This window comes from Papio anubis, chromosome 7, assembly GCF_008728515.1.
Source record: "Papio anubis isolate 15944 chromosome 7, Panubis1.0, whole genome shotgun sequence".
NCBI lineage: Eukaryota > Metazoa > Chordata > Mammalia > Primates > Cercopithecidae > Papio > Papio anubis.
Genome location: NC_044982.1, coordinates 17,724,412 through 17,741,457, shown reverse-complemented (window position 1 = coordinate 17,741,457; position 17,046 = coordinate 17,724,412). Strand labels below are relative to the sequence as shown.

At 38.9% G+C, this 17,046-nt stretch overlaps 2 protein-coding genes across 7 annotated transcripts in view; one reads left to right on the top strand and one right to left on the bottom strand.

Moving 5' to 3' along the window:
• The window catches only part of EML5 (EMAP like 5), a 221,287-nt gene extending 218,915 nt beyond the window's left edge, over positions 1 to 2,372 (bottom strand). Inside the window, exon 1 of the mRNA XM_031667922.1 lies at positions 1,866 to 2,372. The gene's annotated coding sequence lies outside the window, so the exon portion shown is untranslated. The remainder of the gene's footprint in view (positions 1 to 1,865) is intronic.
• The window catches only part of TTC8 (tetratricopeptide repeat domain 8), a 65,954-nt gene that overhangs the window by 8,821 nt on the left and 40,087 nt on the right, over positions 1 to 17,046 (top strand). For 2 of the 6 annotated variants that reach the window (XM_003902147.4, XM_009212110.3), the window contains exons 1-2: positions 2,604 to 2,955; positions 12,239 to 12,268. The exons of 1 other annotated variant lie outside the window; for it this stretch is intronic. In XM_003902147.4, coding sequence (XP_003902196.1) covers positions 2,842 to 2,955; positions 12,239 to 12,268 — 144 coding nt within the window. In that variant the 5' untranslated portion in view covers positions 2,604 to 2,841. Of the gene's footprint in view, positions 1 to 2,603; positions 2,956 to 11,543; positions 11,602 to 12,238; positions 12,269 to 17,046 lie in introns of those variants that run through there. 3 more of the 6 variants (XM_009212107.2, XM_003902146.4, XM_009212109.4) reach the window with 2 other exon arrangements.

The following is a 17,046-nucleotide window of genomic DNA, read 5'->3' as shown; positions in this document are numbered from 1 at the left end:
TGCATTTTTACCACCAAGCACAGAGCCCGGGCAAATACTTGTTGACCAAGAGAATATCTCATTTTATAACTTTTGTTTTTCTTTTGGGTTATGTTAGATGTGTGGAATAATTCCAATTTAACATTTAAGAAAATTTAACCTTTGGCATTTAAAGTTAAATTACCTTAGGTATTTGATTTAAAACTGATTAACCTAAAGAAATATCTAGTTGCTACAGAATAAAAGATAAGGATCTATGAACTGAGATCTAGCATTGATTGTGAAACTGAACCTTTTAAAGGGCTTCTCTGCTTCACTTTCTCTAGTAGGAAAATGGTCCTAGTAACTCTTATCTACTCCCTTCACCAGCAATTGTTACATTGTCCATTCTTCCTATTACTAGCATATCTTTAAAAAACGGCTTCTGCTTTATCAGTTAGATATTATTAAAAGATGTAAGTCTGTCTATAAATTCATAAAATCAATGAACCATAAACATATTTACATATTAAAATAACATATTTTTATATCCTTTTAAAAGACAGATTTTATGCTACATTTGGACATGTTGAACATCCTGTAATTTGGTAAATATCCTACAATTTTCCTCATTCATTTGACTTTTGTGAGAGAAAACAATTAGCCTTCTGAAAGAAGTTAACATACATTATATGCTAGTAAAATATTTTAATGCCTCATCTGTTCCACATTTTTTTATACGTTTACTGGCATGTTTATTTCCCCACTTACGAAAATATTATTTCTCTGTAGGAAGTTGGCAGTAATCTCTATATAATAGATACATGACTAGAACTCAACGTAATGGGTGATTAATCCTGGCTACCCATCAGAATCACCTGGGACATGTGAAAAAACAAAACTGATGCCCCAGGCCTACCTCAAACAAACAATTTAAGTCAGTATTTCTAGGGCTGGAATTGGGACATCTCTATTTTACAGAACTTCTCAGATATTCTACAAAATACTTGACCAGCACTCTTCAAAACTGCCAAGGTCATCATAAACAAGGAATGTCTAAAAAACTGCCACAGATCAGAGGAGGTAAAGGAGACATGATAACTAAATGTTAATGTGGTACCCTAAGTGAGATCCTGGAATAGAGAAATAATATTAGGGGAAAAGTACTGAAATCCAAATAAACTGTGGAGTTTAGTTAATAGTAATGTAACATTGATTGTTGTTCCTTAGTTGTAACAAATGTATCATCTTACACAAAAACAAATGTCAATATCTCACACAATAGAGAAACTGGGTATATGGGAACTGTCTACTATTTTTGTGACTTTTCTGTAAATAGAAAACTATTCTTTAAAAAAGTTTATGTAGAACATCTGATTATATGCTAAAGAGTAAAAGATAAGGATCTATGAACTGAGATCTAGCACCCTTTGTGAAACCGACCCTTTAAAAGGGCTTGTTTCTCTGTGCTTCACTTTCTCTAGTAGGGTTGAAAATCACTTATATAGTAATCTGCTTACAGTGTACCAGAAAACAAAAAGACCCTGTGAAATACTGAGCCCAATTGTCAATTGTTGGCATGTGCGTTCTTAAAAATTTGACACTTAGAAACCATGGGCTGCTTCATTAGGACTTTTAGGGAAATTACATTTCTACCGGCAGTTCCAGGGCAACACAAATAGACCAGTGACAATACACGTAACTATAACAATCACAATCCTGATAATTACTGGCTTCCAAAATACAACAATTCGAGAAAGACTGCTTAGTAGAGAAGAAAAGGTAACAATAAATTTCTTAGTTTAGAAGCATAAGGTTCATTTTAATATCTATGAAAAATATAAATATGTGGATTAAATATAATGTCTAATGTTTTCTCAGACCCCAGTAGTTTGAGAAAAGCCTACCTGGATTTAGCTGGTCACATCTCTCTTTTCAAAACCGTTGCCATTAAGCATATTTGTCATCTGTGCAAATTTCTAGAGAAAAGTCAGAATTGTTTTTGAAGAAATCACTCTGCACAAGTAAACACTTGCCAAACAGCAAGTGCCAGGAGACGGTGTTTCACAAAGCTCTTTTTAAAAATTATTATTATCTTTTGCACACATTATCTAGTTTGGTAAAACTGTCACCAATTTACAATCCGGAATCACCATGTGAGTCAAATTAACAAATGTATTAGCAACTTGTAGTCAATCAGATTGTAGTTCCAGCTCCCTAACTCAATGCAATTTTAATAATTTCTCTTCTCTGAGTCTATCTCAGTTTCTCATCTGTAAAATGAGTAAAAGCAAGCCCTTTGCAGTTCAGACGTTGAGATTCGGTGGGGAAGGACCTCGAGAAATAGAGTGGAGAATTTCAGGATTTAGGGCTTTAGGTCTTGATGGGTGGGATGGTACGGTGGAAGCTGTTCACTTGTTTGTGTTTCTAGAATCAGAAGGTAAAGCGAGAGGGACAGAAACGAGCGAATGGAAGTAGGACAGACACCGGACAGAGATCAACTCGGGACTTTTCTGGACCTGCGGGGCCGGCAGAGCATTCGGTTGCTAGGCAACTGCGCCTCCTGGGAGGGCGGAGGACCCCAGGGGCAGGTGTCTAAGTCACTACCTTTTTGTTTAGCCGCGGTGGTTTCTTCTCAAAATTAATGAAACCTGTAGCCTTTAAAAGTACACAATTCTTTGCAACCAAGTTTAGTCAAGCCCTGTAGCCGAGTTCTGCTTGCGGTGGTTTTTCTTTTTCCTGTTCTCAGGCGCGCTGCAGACACCTCTCGGACAAGGCCCCAGCCGTCGCGGGTTGCCGGGCAGAGCCTGACGCCGCCAGCTCCTCGCTCCCCGCCCACTGCTCTCCTAAAGCGCTGGGCCTTCGCTGGCCGCACCGGCAGTCATGGGCTCGGAGATGGAGCCGCTGCTCCTGGCCTGGAGCTATTTTAGGCGCAGGAAGTTCCAGCTCTGCGCCGATCTGTGCACGCAGATGCTGGAGAAGTCCCCTTATGACCAGGTACCGGCCAGCTCCCGTCAGCCTGTGCATCCTGACGCTGAGGCTGCGGGGTCTGGGGCATATTCCGGCCCTGGGTGGGGAGGCCGGGGAGGAAGGCCCGAGGCAGGGCTGACCGTTCGGCCCTCGGAGGCGCCCGGAGCGAGACCTTGTGGAGCTGTGGCTAGCGGGTCCGCTGTCCACCACGTCCACAGGGATAGCAAGTTCTGTGCCATGACCGCCCCCTCCTCACAATCTTCAGCCTCACCTCCCCTACGTGTCCCAGAGTGAGAGCCCTGAATTTTACTTTGACGAGGAACTTTGATAATTCATTTATACTTGCATATTGATGGGCTTTAAACTCTCAGCGTGTGCGTTATTAATTTCTAAACAGTATGCATAAACGAAGATCTGTGACTCTCCACCTCCTGTTAACATAGCTGCATTTTTCCTTTTGGATGTGATCCTCCCACTTCAGCTTTAGACTGTTGTCCAAGAGTGAAGGAGGCCATCAGTTTAGCTTGAGGCAAATATGCAAGTTAGAGGAATGAGAATCTAGGAGGGAGAAAGATACGTTCATTATTTAAAAAATTACCTGGACAAGGGAAGCTATAATTGTAGGAGGAAGAAATGGGAAAGAAAGGCTCCTTACAAGAAGGAATGATGGCACTGATAAAAAGAGAACTTAAATAAACTAATGTGTATAGCGACTGGAAAAGGTGGTATACAATGTACGTGAGTGGTACAATTCTGGTGGGCAGGTAGCTCCTGGAATAGGCAAAAAAGGAGAAAATGGGAGAACAGAAGTAGCGCTGTGGCAGTTTGTCAGTGCTTTTAGTAAATGTGGAATATACCTACATAGTTCTAGTTCCCTAGCTTTTCCTCTAGTGGTGTTGCCTTGGAGATGTTAGAAAAAAATGGAAAATTGAAGGGAGTTACAAAAGCGGAGGCCTGAGTGTGAATGCTGTTACTAGGCTCTGCCTTAGCTCCCAGCAAATGGATGATGGATGATAACCTGCTGAGATGAATATTTTGTCCTTCAGATAGTACATCTCTCTTAGAACAGCCTACGTTAGTGGTAATGCAAAGCTAGGTTCTGTTGTTAGTTCGCATCAGTTAATAGGACTATGTTTCTGTAGACAAGCATTTTTCCAAGTTTTTTTTTTTTTTTTTCTTTCTGAGATGGAGTCTCGCTCTGTCACCCAGGCTGGAGTGCAGCCGCGTGATCTCGGATCTCTGTAACCTCCGCCTCCTGGGTTCAAGCGATTCTCCTGCCTCAGACTCCCAAGTAGCTGGGACTACAGGTGCGTGCCACCACTTCCGGCTAATTTTTTGTATTTTTAGTAGAGATGGGGTTTCACCGTGTTAGCCAGGGTGGTCTCGAACTCCTGACCTCGTGATCCGTCCGCCTCGGCCTCCCAAAGGGTTGGGATTACAGGCGTGAGCCACCACGCCCGTCCCCCAAGTGTGTTTTTTGGCATAGTAATCTCAAAGATACTGCTTTAAAAAATACACAATCAAATATGTTTGGTAATCGTGACAAAATATTGATCCCTTTACATTGGTACAACAGAAACTTGTTAAGAACCTTTGATGTGGCCAGGCGCGGTGGCTCACGCCTGTAATCCTAGCACTTTGGGAGGCCAAGGTGGGCGGATCACGAGGTCAGGAATCTGATCGAGACCATCCTGGCTAACACGGTGAAAACCCGTCTCTACTAAAAATACCAAAAAAATTAGCCAGGCCTGGTGGCGGGCGCCTGTAGTCCTAGCTACAGGCTGAGGTAGGAGAATGGAGTGAACCCAAGAGGCGGAGCTTGCAGTCAGCCGAGATCGCGCCACTGCACTGCAGCCTGGGCGACAGAGCAAGACTCGTCTCAAAAAAAAAAAAAGAAACTTTGATGTGCCAGATATTGTTCTAGGCAAAACGGTTTGCAGGAACATTATGTGCTGTTTTCATTTTTCCATTGAGTTCGGGTAGTTTTCATTCTGTGTTCCACAAAACAGTAGTCCCAAGAGCTGTTCAGTGAGAAAAAGTTTCCTCATTAAATACATTTGGGAAATGTGTGTTCCTTCTTGGAGATTCAGGATGTACCCTAAAGGCTCTGAGTAGTTTTGAAGAAAAGGAAACTAGTTTTGCCTATTTTTGATTAATGCAAATAATTAAATAGTTCTGAAACTTATTTGACCACCGGATTCCTTTTTTTTTTTTTTTTTTGGCCCAGGGAAAGGGTCAAATATCTTCACTGTTATCGTGGGAAGATGTTGGTACATTGGGAAATGTAGGCGAAGCAGCAGTATTTTTATTAATAGTTAAGACCCTCTAATCTTGAGTTCATAGTGACATTCAGTATTGCACCAATGAATTGAGATATCAGGACTTTATATGTATTCATCTCAATGACCTTTCCTTGAGTGCTTACTACAGATTGTGTATCTCTTATTCGATATGTGACCAGACCTGAATAGAAGTTTCAAAAAAAAGTTATTGTTTTATTTTTATGAGCAAGGGTTGATATGTTCAGCTCCAATAAATATCAGAGTAGGTCTAAGAGAATCAGTACCAGATCTGGAGGAAACTTGATATTATTTTCCTTTCTAATCATTTTTATGTGTTTTATTTGTTTATTTGTTTTGTTGAGGTAGTTTATTATGGTTGAACGGTATATATTGCCAGAATAATGAGTAGCATTTTACCAGGAATAGACGTTTAACTTGATGTTATGTTACCAAAGTTGGATTTTGATACTAGGTAGGGCTATTGAAAAGTTTACTGGGCTTACTCATGTTAGTCGTTCTTTGACCTAACTTTAAACACTGTACTGTTATTACTCTATGTTTTTCGTAGCACCAGTTTCTGTATTTTGCACCCAGTTGTTATTTCATGTTGGAAATATTTCCCAGAATGATTTTTCCCAAGCTTGAAGAAATCCTGCCTTTTTCTTAATTAAAAAAATTAATATTTATGTTAGAGTGTTGACACGATTAATGAAAAGCTTTAGGAAGGAAGCTTAAGGAAGTTCCTTTGATTACAAGCTTGAAAATTCTCTTTCCTTAGAAAATGACTCCAAGATGGCAAGTCTGTATGGTATCCCAAGCACCTGACGCAGTCAGGCACACGGGGGCCCTTATTATGTATTTGCGGAATGAGTGCATCAGTCATGTTCGTATATGGGTTTTGATGGAGTTGTTCATATGTGCCAGCTTCCCCTCTATGAAGATCATCCTAGTTGCCTGATCATCTTTGTCTTCCCCTGCCCCATCCTTAATTCTCAGCACCACAGGTTCTTCAATGGACACTTACCTTTTCAAATAAATATAATTTCCTTATGGGCATTCTTAATTCTTGTTTTGAGGGTCAGTTTTTAAAAATCAGCTTTTAAAATTCCTCCTGGGTTCCTTCAGGAGAGTGTTTCTAATAGTAATGATCATCATTGCTATTTCTTACAGTGCTTTCATTGTTTCGGTGGAGGAAGTTAAATGATGGAGAGATTCACCATCTATGAAAAGCTAACAGAAATGTGACCAGAGCGGGAGTAGATGGTCCTCTGCTCTGCAGTTAACTGGTTCACCTTCATGCCCCTTTAGCCTCCTGGGCATTTACTGAGGTTTCCACATTTGAGAGTACTTTTCCTCTGTAACTGTTTGAATTACTGTTCTGTGCCACCAAACTGATTATAGTATGGAGTGACTTTGAAACTCCTGGACACATAGAGGGGCCCAGAAATTAAAATATTTCTTCTGAGTGCCAAATGAATTCGTTTTTGCTCTTACATTTTCCCCTCGCCATTACAAAAGATATATTTTGTTTTTAATGATGTCATTTTTCACTTTTGGTTTTGTTTATTTTTCTCCCAGATGCGTAAAACCTCTCAAAAATGATTTGTTATTTGTTAATCTTTTTATAAGCTGGTCCAGGGAGCTTCAAAAAGAACATTTTGGTCCTGATACATTAGCATACTGAGATGAAGCCCACCTCTAAGACTATTTTGTATGCATTTATTTCACCTTTAAGGGATACTGTTTTGGTGTAGAATCATCAAAAGTCTTGAATTATTGCCTTGTATTTTCTATTAGGATTTCTGGATTTTATTTTTGATAGTCAGGCTAGCCAGAGAGGTATGATGTACCATGCAATAGCTTGTTTCTTCAGAGTAACACATTTTAATTTGGCTACAAAAGAACTGAAGGGTAGATTAAATATAATAATATGGTGTTTGGTAATGGGGAATTGTTCTTGAAGAACATGGGTTCTCAACTGCTTTTTCTAGATGCAGAATAGTGAGGGACAGAGGCCAGCCAGGATCTGTAAGCATGAAGGGTATTAAAGTTCAGATCTGTTAAGAATAAAGAAAGAAAGATAACTGATTAATTTATTATAATTTCCCTTTTTTGATTAAATATAGTAGGAATAACCAATTCATAGAGAAGCTTTATCTTTTTCAAAGTGTTCTTTAAATTGTGACTGAAAAAGTGGTTAAAAGTTGTAAGATATAAAAAGAGGAAATGCAAAACAGTCCTCTCCGTACAGCACTGTGACCTAGAGCGAACGTTTGCTTCTGCGACTCATGTTGATCGTCATCCTGATTAGTTGCTTAATCTGTTTACTGTTCTTTGTGTTCCATATGTCAGATTCATGGCTTTAAATAAAACCAGTCCTGGTTTTTAGCTCCATTATAATTAAACAGTTAATAAAACGTTAAGGTTTTTCAGGCCGTGGGATTTTTAAAAGACAATATGCTTTCATTAATGGGGTAGGTGTCTGGTAGATTTTCAGATTATTGAAATCGGTGATTCTGAGGGTGGGACCCATGAACTGTGTATCAGAATGGGAGAAAGACTTTTTTCTAACTTACATTCTCGCTTTGCCCCAATCTCTGCTTATAATGAGAGATGTTACAGAGAGGAGGGGGTTATTATTGTAAATGGTTTGAAGGAGGAGAAATGGCTGAAAATGACTGGCTTAGATGAAAGATATGAAACCAGGGCTCCCCAATGAGCTATATGTGAGTAGTTGGTTGAGACGGTGATCTGGTGATCCAAGCCAAAGAACATGTCGTGTGATTATCTAATTGGTTTCCTCTTTGGAGCCATGGAGACTTAGCCAGACTTAATCCTTTGATTGTATACACTGTGGGGCAGGTCATTTTATGAATTTATATTCCTGCTGACTTACACAGATTACACTCCCACTTGGCTGTGTGGTCACTAGATCTCTCTAACCTTCTGAAATCCATCAATTCCTCTATTCTCTTAAACTTTTTCGCCCTTCTTTTATTACTAAATTTTGAATAATGACTCGGCAATTTAAGCATGGAGCTGAGGAGACTCGTTAGCCAGCATAAGTACTGGTGGTAATTAGAAAGTTGCATTCAGAATTATCTGGCGATTTAATTCCCTAAAGTAACAGAAACAAGCTAAGAAAATGCTGAACCCTAGGGTGGAAGGAAGGAAGCAAACAGATGTGACTTGAAGTTGATGCTAATGGGTATTTTCTCGTTCTAGGAAGTGGCACTCTACTTTCCATGTCCTGTTACCTACTTTGAGGGAGAGTCAGAGGAAGTTTTAATTTGATCTTCCATCAGTTCTGTGTTCTGAAAGGGGGAGTAATAGATGGTTTGGTGCTTCTGTTAAGCTTATACTTGAAAAAGTATGATAATATATGTGAAAGAACTCTAAAAGTTGTGAAGTTTTCTTAAAAACGCAAGGTTTTATTCTTAGTCCTTAAGATTCTCCTGTGAGGTGGGTACTATTGCTTTAATTTGAGAAGGTAATGTAGATTATATGACTTTGTCAAGGTCATGCAGCTAAGTGGCTCCCTGAGGATCACGCCTAGCCCACGTCTTCTGACTCTACAGCAAAGCCTGGAGCTTTCTGCTCAACTGCGTTGATACCCGTATAAATCGCTTGCTAGAATAAGTGAAGCTGCATGGGTGGATTAATTTAAATCACAAGACTATGACTGAGAGAGACCCAAAGAGGAAAGGCTCAGTGATTTTTTAAAAAGAGTTTTCCCCTATCTCCAAATTAAAACATTCTGACTCTTTTCCTTCATAGTCCTGCTCCTGATGGATCTCCAGAGATCCATGCCTGTCCTTGGTCTCTCCACATCCTACGGTAGTCTGTGTTCCATCCTTGCTGTCATCCCACATACTCAGCAGAGTCCTGCTCTGGACCCAGAGTGTCTAGGTTCAAATACTGCCTCTATACCTTTGAGGTAAGAGACCAACAGGACTTGTCTTCTGGTCACAACACTGCTGACCAAAACAGGATCTGGTCTAGACAGGATAAAGTGAAGAAACCAGCAGATGGCAAGGAAAGTGACCCCTCTCTGCCCTCACTGCTCATCAGCAGAACACCCTCCCACCAGCTGCCATGACAGTTTAAAAGTGCCATGGCAATGACCCAGAAGTTACCACCCCTTTCCATGGCAACAACCCATAAGTTACTGCCCCTTTCCTAGAAAGTTCTAAATAACCTGTTCCCTAATTTGCATTGGCCCACCCCTTAATTTGCATGTAATTAAAAGTGGCTTTTTGTTTTTTGTTTTTTGTTTTTTGAGATGGAGTCTCGCTCTGTCACCCAGGCTGGAGTGCAGTGGCGCGATCTCGGCTCACTGCAAGCTCTGCCTCCCGGGTTTACGCCATTCTCCTGCCTCAGCCTCCTGAGTAGCTGGGGCTACAGGCGCCTACCACCTCGCCCGGCTAGTTTTTTGTATTTTTTTGTAAAGATGGGGTTTCACCGTGTTAGCCAGGATGGTCTCAATCTCCTGACCTCGTGATCCACCCGTCTCGGCCTCCCAAAGTGGTGGGATTACAGGCTTGAGCCACTGCGCCCCGCCAAAAGTGGGTTTTCATGAGTATAAACACAGTTGCCAAAAGCCCATAGTTGCTGATTCTGGCCATACTGCCTATGAGTTAGCCCTACTCTGTAAGGAGCAGTACCAGTCAATAAAAGTGCTGTCTAATACCACTGATTCACCCTACAATTATTTCCTTGGCAAAGCCAAGTACCCTCCTGGGCTAAGCCCCAATTTTGGGGCTCACAGGTCCTGCACGACCTTGCTCTCAGAGTGTTCTCATTTGTAAATAGTGATGATAATATACCTATATCTCAGAGGGTTGTTATAAGGCTCATGAATATGTGGTAAGTGATAAAAAAATGTTAGCTGCTATTGTCTGTACACTTACAGATATTTGCATGCAGGATTCTGTCATCTATATTTTTCTTAAAGGATTGCTGGGAATCTGGAAAGCATTTGTGAGGAAGATGTCCAGTGAAATGGATGGTGAAAGGATGTTGAAATATAGTTCACAAATCATTGGCACTCAATAATTTCCAGAATAATCTCCCCCTTCTCTGACTCTCTCATCTTCCATGTCTTCTGCTTTTCTTTTGTTCACCTAAGTCACCTGTGTTTGACGATAATGTGTGTACAGTGTTTGACACATTGTACTGTAATTTAGATGCCTCCCTGACTAGAATGTTGTGAAATTAATGTGTTCTCGGCCTTGTACCCACGTAGGCCTGGTCTCCATTTTCCATCAACGCAATCCCTCACCTGTCTCTGCACCTCCCTACTCATGAGGCCTCTCATTTTCTCCTCTGACCTTCATGTTGATGATTTCCCATAATTTCCCTGCATACTCTTCATCCACATGATCAGCCCTAAATGTATCCCTGAAGGCCAGAAGAACAAGACAGAGAGATCGTGAAGACCTTCCTCAGTGAGCAGAAATCCTCTGAGGCTGGACTAGTGATTTCATTTTGTGTCACTGGAGGAATCTACCTGCCCTTGGCAAATCACAGCATCCAGTTTCAGTGGCTTCTGTCTCCTTTAGCTGTTTTTTCCTTTTCAAGCATTGTCTACAATCACCTCCAGTAAACTTTCTCCCCCAGTTTTCTATAATGTATTGGATTTATCTTGTATCTCTCCTAAACTTTACCTTTCATTCCTGCCTTATTATGTCCAACTCTTTTTTTTTTTTTTTTTAAGTCTCCAAGAGGCACTGGCAAGAAGGAGCACTTGATTCCCTCAACCGTTTGTATGACCTTAAATTACTTAACGTCTCTGAATTTGTTTCCTTATCTATAAAGTAGATAATAATACTTCCCTGCTTTCCTCAGATGGTTGTTATGAGACTCAAATGAGATAATGGGCTATAGAGATATGTATACTAGTAAATAGAAGAAAGAAAGAACGCCTTACTTCTTTCATCTGGCATGTCATTCCCTGGATTGGTGTGTTTCCTTAAGTTTGGATTGTGTTTAGGAAATCTGTACTTTTTCCACATCCTTGGTAGGCGCACTGGAGTTGAAAACCTCCAATTGCTATGTGTTCTCTAGTTGCTGTTTTGTGTTCGGTTCAGTTGATTGCCACATCTTCTGTAACTCCCATCCTTTGGGGCCCTCATATTCTAGCCTAACTTAACCTTTTCCTCTCATGTTCCTACCATTTTATCATGTTAAATAAATTGCCTGTCCTTGCATGGTGACCATATGGTTTGCACATTGCTTGTAAGAGTAATATATTCTTTAAAAATACTTGAGGTGTTCTTTTTGGATTTAGAGCTGTAGAAAGCAAGGATCTTCTTTCCTTTTTCTGTTTCTTAGTACTTTCCCCAGTAAAACAGATTAAGTACTCAACAGATGCTGCTGACTAGACAGACATGTAAGTATAGATGTTTTATAAATAAATTTGTTATAAGTCTGATTTTTTTAAACCAATGGATTTCTATTTAATTTGTACAGAAAAACTCAGAAGCTGAATTTATCAGCATCTGACACTAATGCATATTATGTAGTTTATTTATAAACATTTCTTGGAGGATATTATTGTCAGAATTAACTTATTTTTAGTCATGAATCCCATTGTATTTATGAGGAATACAAGGGTTTGTATTGTGTGATTTTCCTTCTTCTCTTTAAGTGATTAAAGTCTGAATGTTTTAACCACCATGAACTTATTTTTGAATAAAAGGAGATATTTCCTTGGTATAGTTATGAAATTATTCTTAATTTCTGATATATTGTGTGTTCATTAAATAAGTAAAGTATCTTCTCTTTGCACTTTGATTGAGGTTAGATTAATTAGAATTTTCCGATCATTGAAAATTTAAGCATTCTTCAATGTGTATTCATTTTACACAACTCTTGAGAACACTTCTGTAGGAAGACTAAAGTTAATTTTTTGGATTTTTATTGAATGAGTTAGAGTTCACCTACAAATACTTGACTGGTCATTAAGACTTTTTATTTTAGAAACTGTATTTCTTAAAACTGTTTACTGCCTTCTTAATGCTTTCCAGGAACCAGATCCTGAATTGCCAGTGCATCAGGTAAAGAAAGGTTTAGCTGCAACCTTTAGTTTAGAGAATTCTTTAATTGCTATTGCTTAGTTGTTGCTATAGATTAGAAAATCTGCTGCATATCTTCCTGTGGGTTTATAAAATTAGCCATATCTATCAGACATCTGTGCCTTCTTATGTAAATAAATGATTATATTTTCAATACTTTTGTGTATATTGATAGCCTTGTAGAACTAATAATGCGCTCTATTCGTTGGGACTTGGAGCTTAAATGGAAATGACCAAGATGGATTAGAAGCATAAGAAAAATAAAGAAGGAGGTGAGGGGAACCAAGGGCTTAGAAAGGGAGTAGGAGAGTCAGTGGAATGACAAATGTCTGAAAGACTGTGATGGATGGGATGGCATGTCTTGAGTCAAGGGTGGACTCTGCTTGGGAAGGTCTTGGTTTTAACTGACCTGGTGGCTCTAAAAGGGAGGAGCCTGCCACGGTGAGGGAGGAAGGAAAGGACACTGCCCAGACAGTCACATTGACCAAATCAGTTTGGGTAAGGATGGGAGGCAGCTAGAGGCTTGCTAACTGGATAAGACATAAGGGAATGAATTGGGAGGAAGCCCTAGGAGAGAGGAGGGGACACCTGGCCAGTGATACTTTTAGTCCAAGAGAGTTGCCAATGAGTCTGGGACTAAGGAGAGAAGTTGTGCAGAGTTATAAATCAGAGAGCTTAAATGTTGCCATGTTTGCCCTGCCAAGGGAGATGGAATGTTAACAGGGTTTCTTTAGGTAAATAAAAGACTTGAACCTTATTAGGGGTTCATATGAGTAATCAGCAAACTTTTTAGAATAGAAAGCAGTTTACAAAGTACTCTTATGGAGGCTTGTGTAGTATTAAACACACATTGTAAATAGGTTAAAATATGGCACTGTGTTCTTTAAAAGGCTGACGTTTGTCTTTTGAATGTTCATAATCTTGATTTTCAAACTGATAGATGGGGCAAAACTATTTTTTTTGCATAATATTGGTACAGGTCATTCAAGAAGGATCAAAGTTATAAATACTATGGATTTTTTTCTCAGAAAATTTGGAAGATTTTGATTAAAATTTAAAACATCAAAAATTTGCATTGCAGGAATGGTTTTAAAACTATAAATGGCATTTAAGAGCTTTAAACTAGCACAGGGACTTCATGAAAAATCTGTATTTGGCATTATTTTCCAGTTCTGTTTGTATAGACTTAATTATCCACTGTATGATGATACAAAAGGGAACAAGGCTGACTAGATTCTTTTGGCCTTACTATTTACACTTTTGGAATTTCTTATTTTTACACATTGTTACAACTTCAAAAGGAATGAGGCTATATACAATAACAGTTCAGTATCTTGTGCCTAAGTTTTCATTTTCATAGAGTAGGCAGAGTGTCAATAGTTACTGAGTCTTATGATGTTTAAATCAGGTCAGACAGACTGTTCCTTTCATAGCCTTATTCTAATAATAACCTAAAATTGTTTCTTACATGCTTTAAACTACTGGCCTTGCATTCTGTATTAAGAGTAACAGAATAATTTAAACATGCTTTGCTCAGTCAGCAGAGTTTTAAGCCCTTCATATGTTTATTTTTATAACTAAAACTGAACTAATGTCACAGTGGATGGAATGAGTGAGTCAATATTTTCCTGATGTTTGCTGGCAAGTATCTGCCTCAGGAGTAATGTCCTGTAGACTAACTCAGTTGGTGAATGAGATGGGATTGTGTTTCACAGATATAAAGGGAAAAATTGATACGATTATTCATTTAGTTTGGGGAATCTGTGCTTTTCCCTTAAAAAACAGAGTTCCTAAAGCATCAATTCTTATTTTTATTGATATTATGGTGCTTCTAATACATAAATATTTAAATAAATTTGCATAAACTATTTTTTTAAACTATGTGACTCTCCCATTTATTAATAAGTAAACATATCTGATAAGGCAACTTTATATTTTTGTTTAGTTTCAAGGGGTAGTTTGGAGTTACTGTGTGTGCTTTGTTATTCATTTTATTTTCATCACTGATTAGTTTTAAATTTTTTTTTGGCTTTTTTTTTTTAAGCAGGCAGAGGATTTTAGGACTGTAAAACATACTTGGCTTGTTTCCAAAGTAAAAAAAAAAAATTATTTTTTTTTAAAGCCAAAGCTCCATCTGCTGTTTTCATTAAAATCTCAAGAATTGTTCACATTGCCAGGAGCAGTTCTTTGAAAACAGTCTGATGTTTAATCAAGCAGTGATATGTGATTTTCAAGGTCATTTTTTGTTAGAACAGAAGAGAACTCAGGAAGATTAATTTTCTCAAACACTGATAAAATTTAAAATTGAATAATGTAAGTAGATTTTATTCTAGAGCTGTAAATATCAAAAATTCATACCATTGTTTCTTAAGAATTATATTTTACAAATTAAATTAATATTTATTTATCTCTTTGAAAGAGTGGATTCTTATGGAATAAAATTTTTAAAAAGATATTCCTAGCCTTGGCGCAGTGGCTCACACCTGTAAACTCAGCACTTTAGGAGGCCAAGGCAGGAGGATCACTTGAGGCCAGGAGTTCAAGATCAGCCAGGGCAACAAAGTGAGATCCCATCTCTGCAAACAAACAAACAAACAAAGAAAGCTGGGTTTGGTAATACACATCTGTAGTCCTAGCTACTCTGGAACCTGAGACCTGAGGTGGGAAGTGGAAGGATTACCTGAACTGTGGAGGTTGAGGCTGCACCACTGCATTCCAGCCTGGGAGACAGGGTGAGAGCCTGTCTCAAAAAAACATTCCTATTTGACTTTGATTTCGGAAGTATTTATTCATATTGCAGGGAAGGAAGAGTGGATTTTCTTTTCTATATTTTGCTTAGCCTAATATAAAAAATCTGTAACTCTTTAATATTTAAGAGGTCAGTTGGGGGATGGATGTCAAGAATCATGATGGATTGGACTATGGAATAACAATATGAACTTGAAAATAGTTAAAAGTAAAATATATTAATAACCAACTATATAAATGCTAAATGCTACTATAATGATAAAACTTGATGTTTAAAACTTGACTTAAGGCCGGGTGTGATGGCGCACACCTGTAATCTAAGCACTTTGGGAGGCCAAAGAGGGTGGATCACCTGAGGTCAGGAGTTCAAGACAAGCCTAACCAACATGGTGAAACCCCATCTCTACTAAAAATACAGAAAATTAGCTGGGCGTGGTGGCATGTGCCTGTAATCCCAGCTACTTGGGAGGCTGAGGCAGGAGAATCACTTGAACCCAGGAAGCAGAGGTTACAGCGAGCTGAGATCGTGCCATTATACTCCAGCGTGGGCAACAAGAGCAAAACTCTGTCTCAGAAAGTAAATGAATAAATAAATAAACAAGCTTGATTTAGGTAGGACTCCAAATCATAGTTCTGAAGCCTCATTAGCTTCTCATTATCAGAATAAAAATTTACATACCTCACTGTGGCATACAGGATCCATCACCTGGCTCCTGACTTTTTCTCTGACCTCTTCCCTGATTCTTCAATTCTCCTAGAGTTTCCAAACATGCCATAGGCTCTCTAGCTAGCCTGCCTATTGTCCACTTTGGCTGTCCACTGGTCCCAGTTCTTCACTTCTACCCTTCCTTCCACTCCCAGGTAGCTGGACACATTTCCTCTGTTCTATCACATACTTCTTTTTGTTTTTCGTTTTTGTTATTACATTTTTCCCATTACATGGAAATTCTTTCCAGTTAGAACTAGGACTCTGATATACTCCTCTTTGTATACCCAGGATGTAGCATGCAGTAGGTGCTCCCTAGTAATATGGCAGTAACAAGCAGAGCTCATGTGGTGCTTTGCTGTTCCAGCAGAAAATGCTGCAGTCCTTCTTGTCCACCAGAGAGTGCTGAGCGAAGAATGCTCTTTTGAAAAATCAAAGCTGTCAGATACTTGCAGGGCAGTATGACCTGTAGAGATTTAATATAAATCAGTATTGCCTATTTCCATCTTTAAAGTTAAATTAGAACATAAGCCCAAGTCATTGAGGACTTCCGCAACGCCTGGGAGCAGTTGTATACATATGGTATTGTTCCTGATCTTTGATGAGTGAAAACCTGAGATTTTTTTTTCTATACTTTGGTGGCTCTCACAGTTCCAATTGGAGTTCCAGTAGGAATTTAAAAAAATTTTTTTTACAAATAAGTTAGTTTTTTGAGTCCATATTCTACTCATCCAATTGTGTTAAATTCATACATAACATTTGAAACACTTTGTTCTAAATTTTTAAATAATCCGGTAAACCTCAAGCAGAAAAGTGCAAGCCAAAAGCTAATCATCTAACCAAATGTAATTTCACTTTGGGAACCTAAATATGTTGTAGAGGCAGCCATCTTTATCCTCATTAAAATGAACGCATGACGTTATTCTTTTTTTTTTCTTTTTAAAAAAATGTTCATAGTGTGCATTCCAATTACTTGAGCTCACAAAAGGATCTCTGCTTTCCAGCTTCTATAAAATCACACACTTGTCACCTGTCATTTCATCCAATAGGTGATGTATTCAGGGAAATTACGATCCGTGTTTTAATCTTCTCATGTTTCCTTCTCAGAACCTAGCCTGATGGTATTTCATTAGGGGGTGCTCAATGAATATACATACTGAATGCATCTTGAGTTCTTTACGTGGGAACTTTCTGGACCTCCTGTAGCTCTCACCTGTTCCTTTCCAGTCCCTTGGCCTTCACTGAGCCTGCTTCACAGCCATATATTCCTAGTATACTGAGCCTAATCCCTCCCCAAATTTCCTTT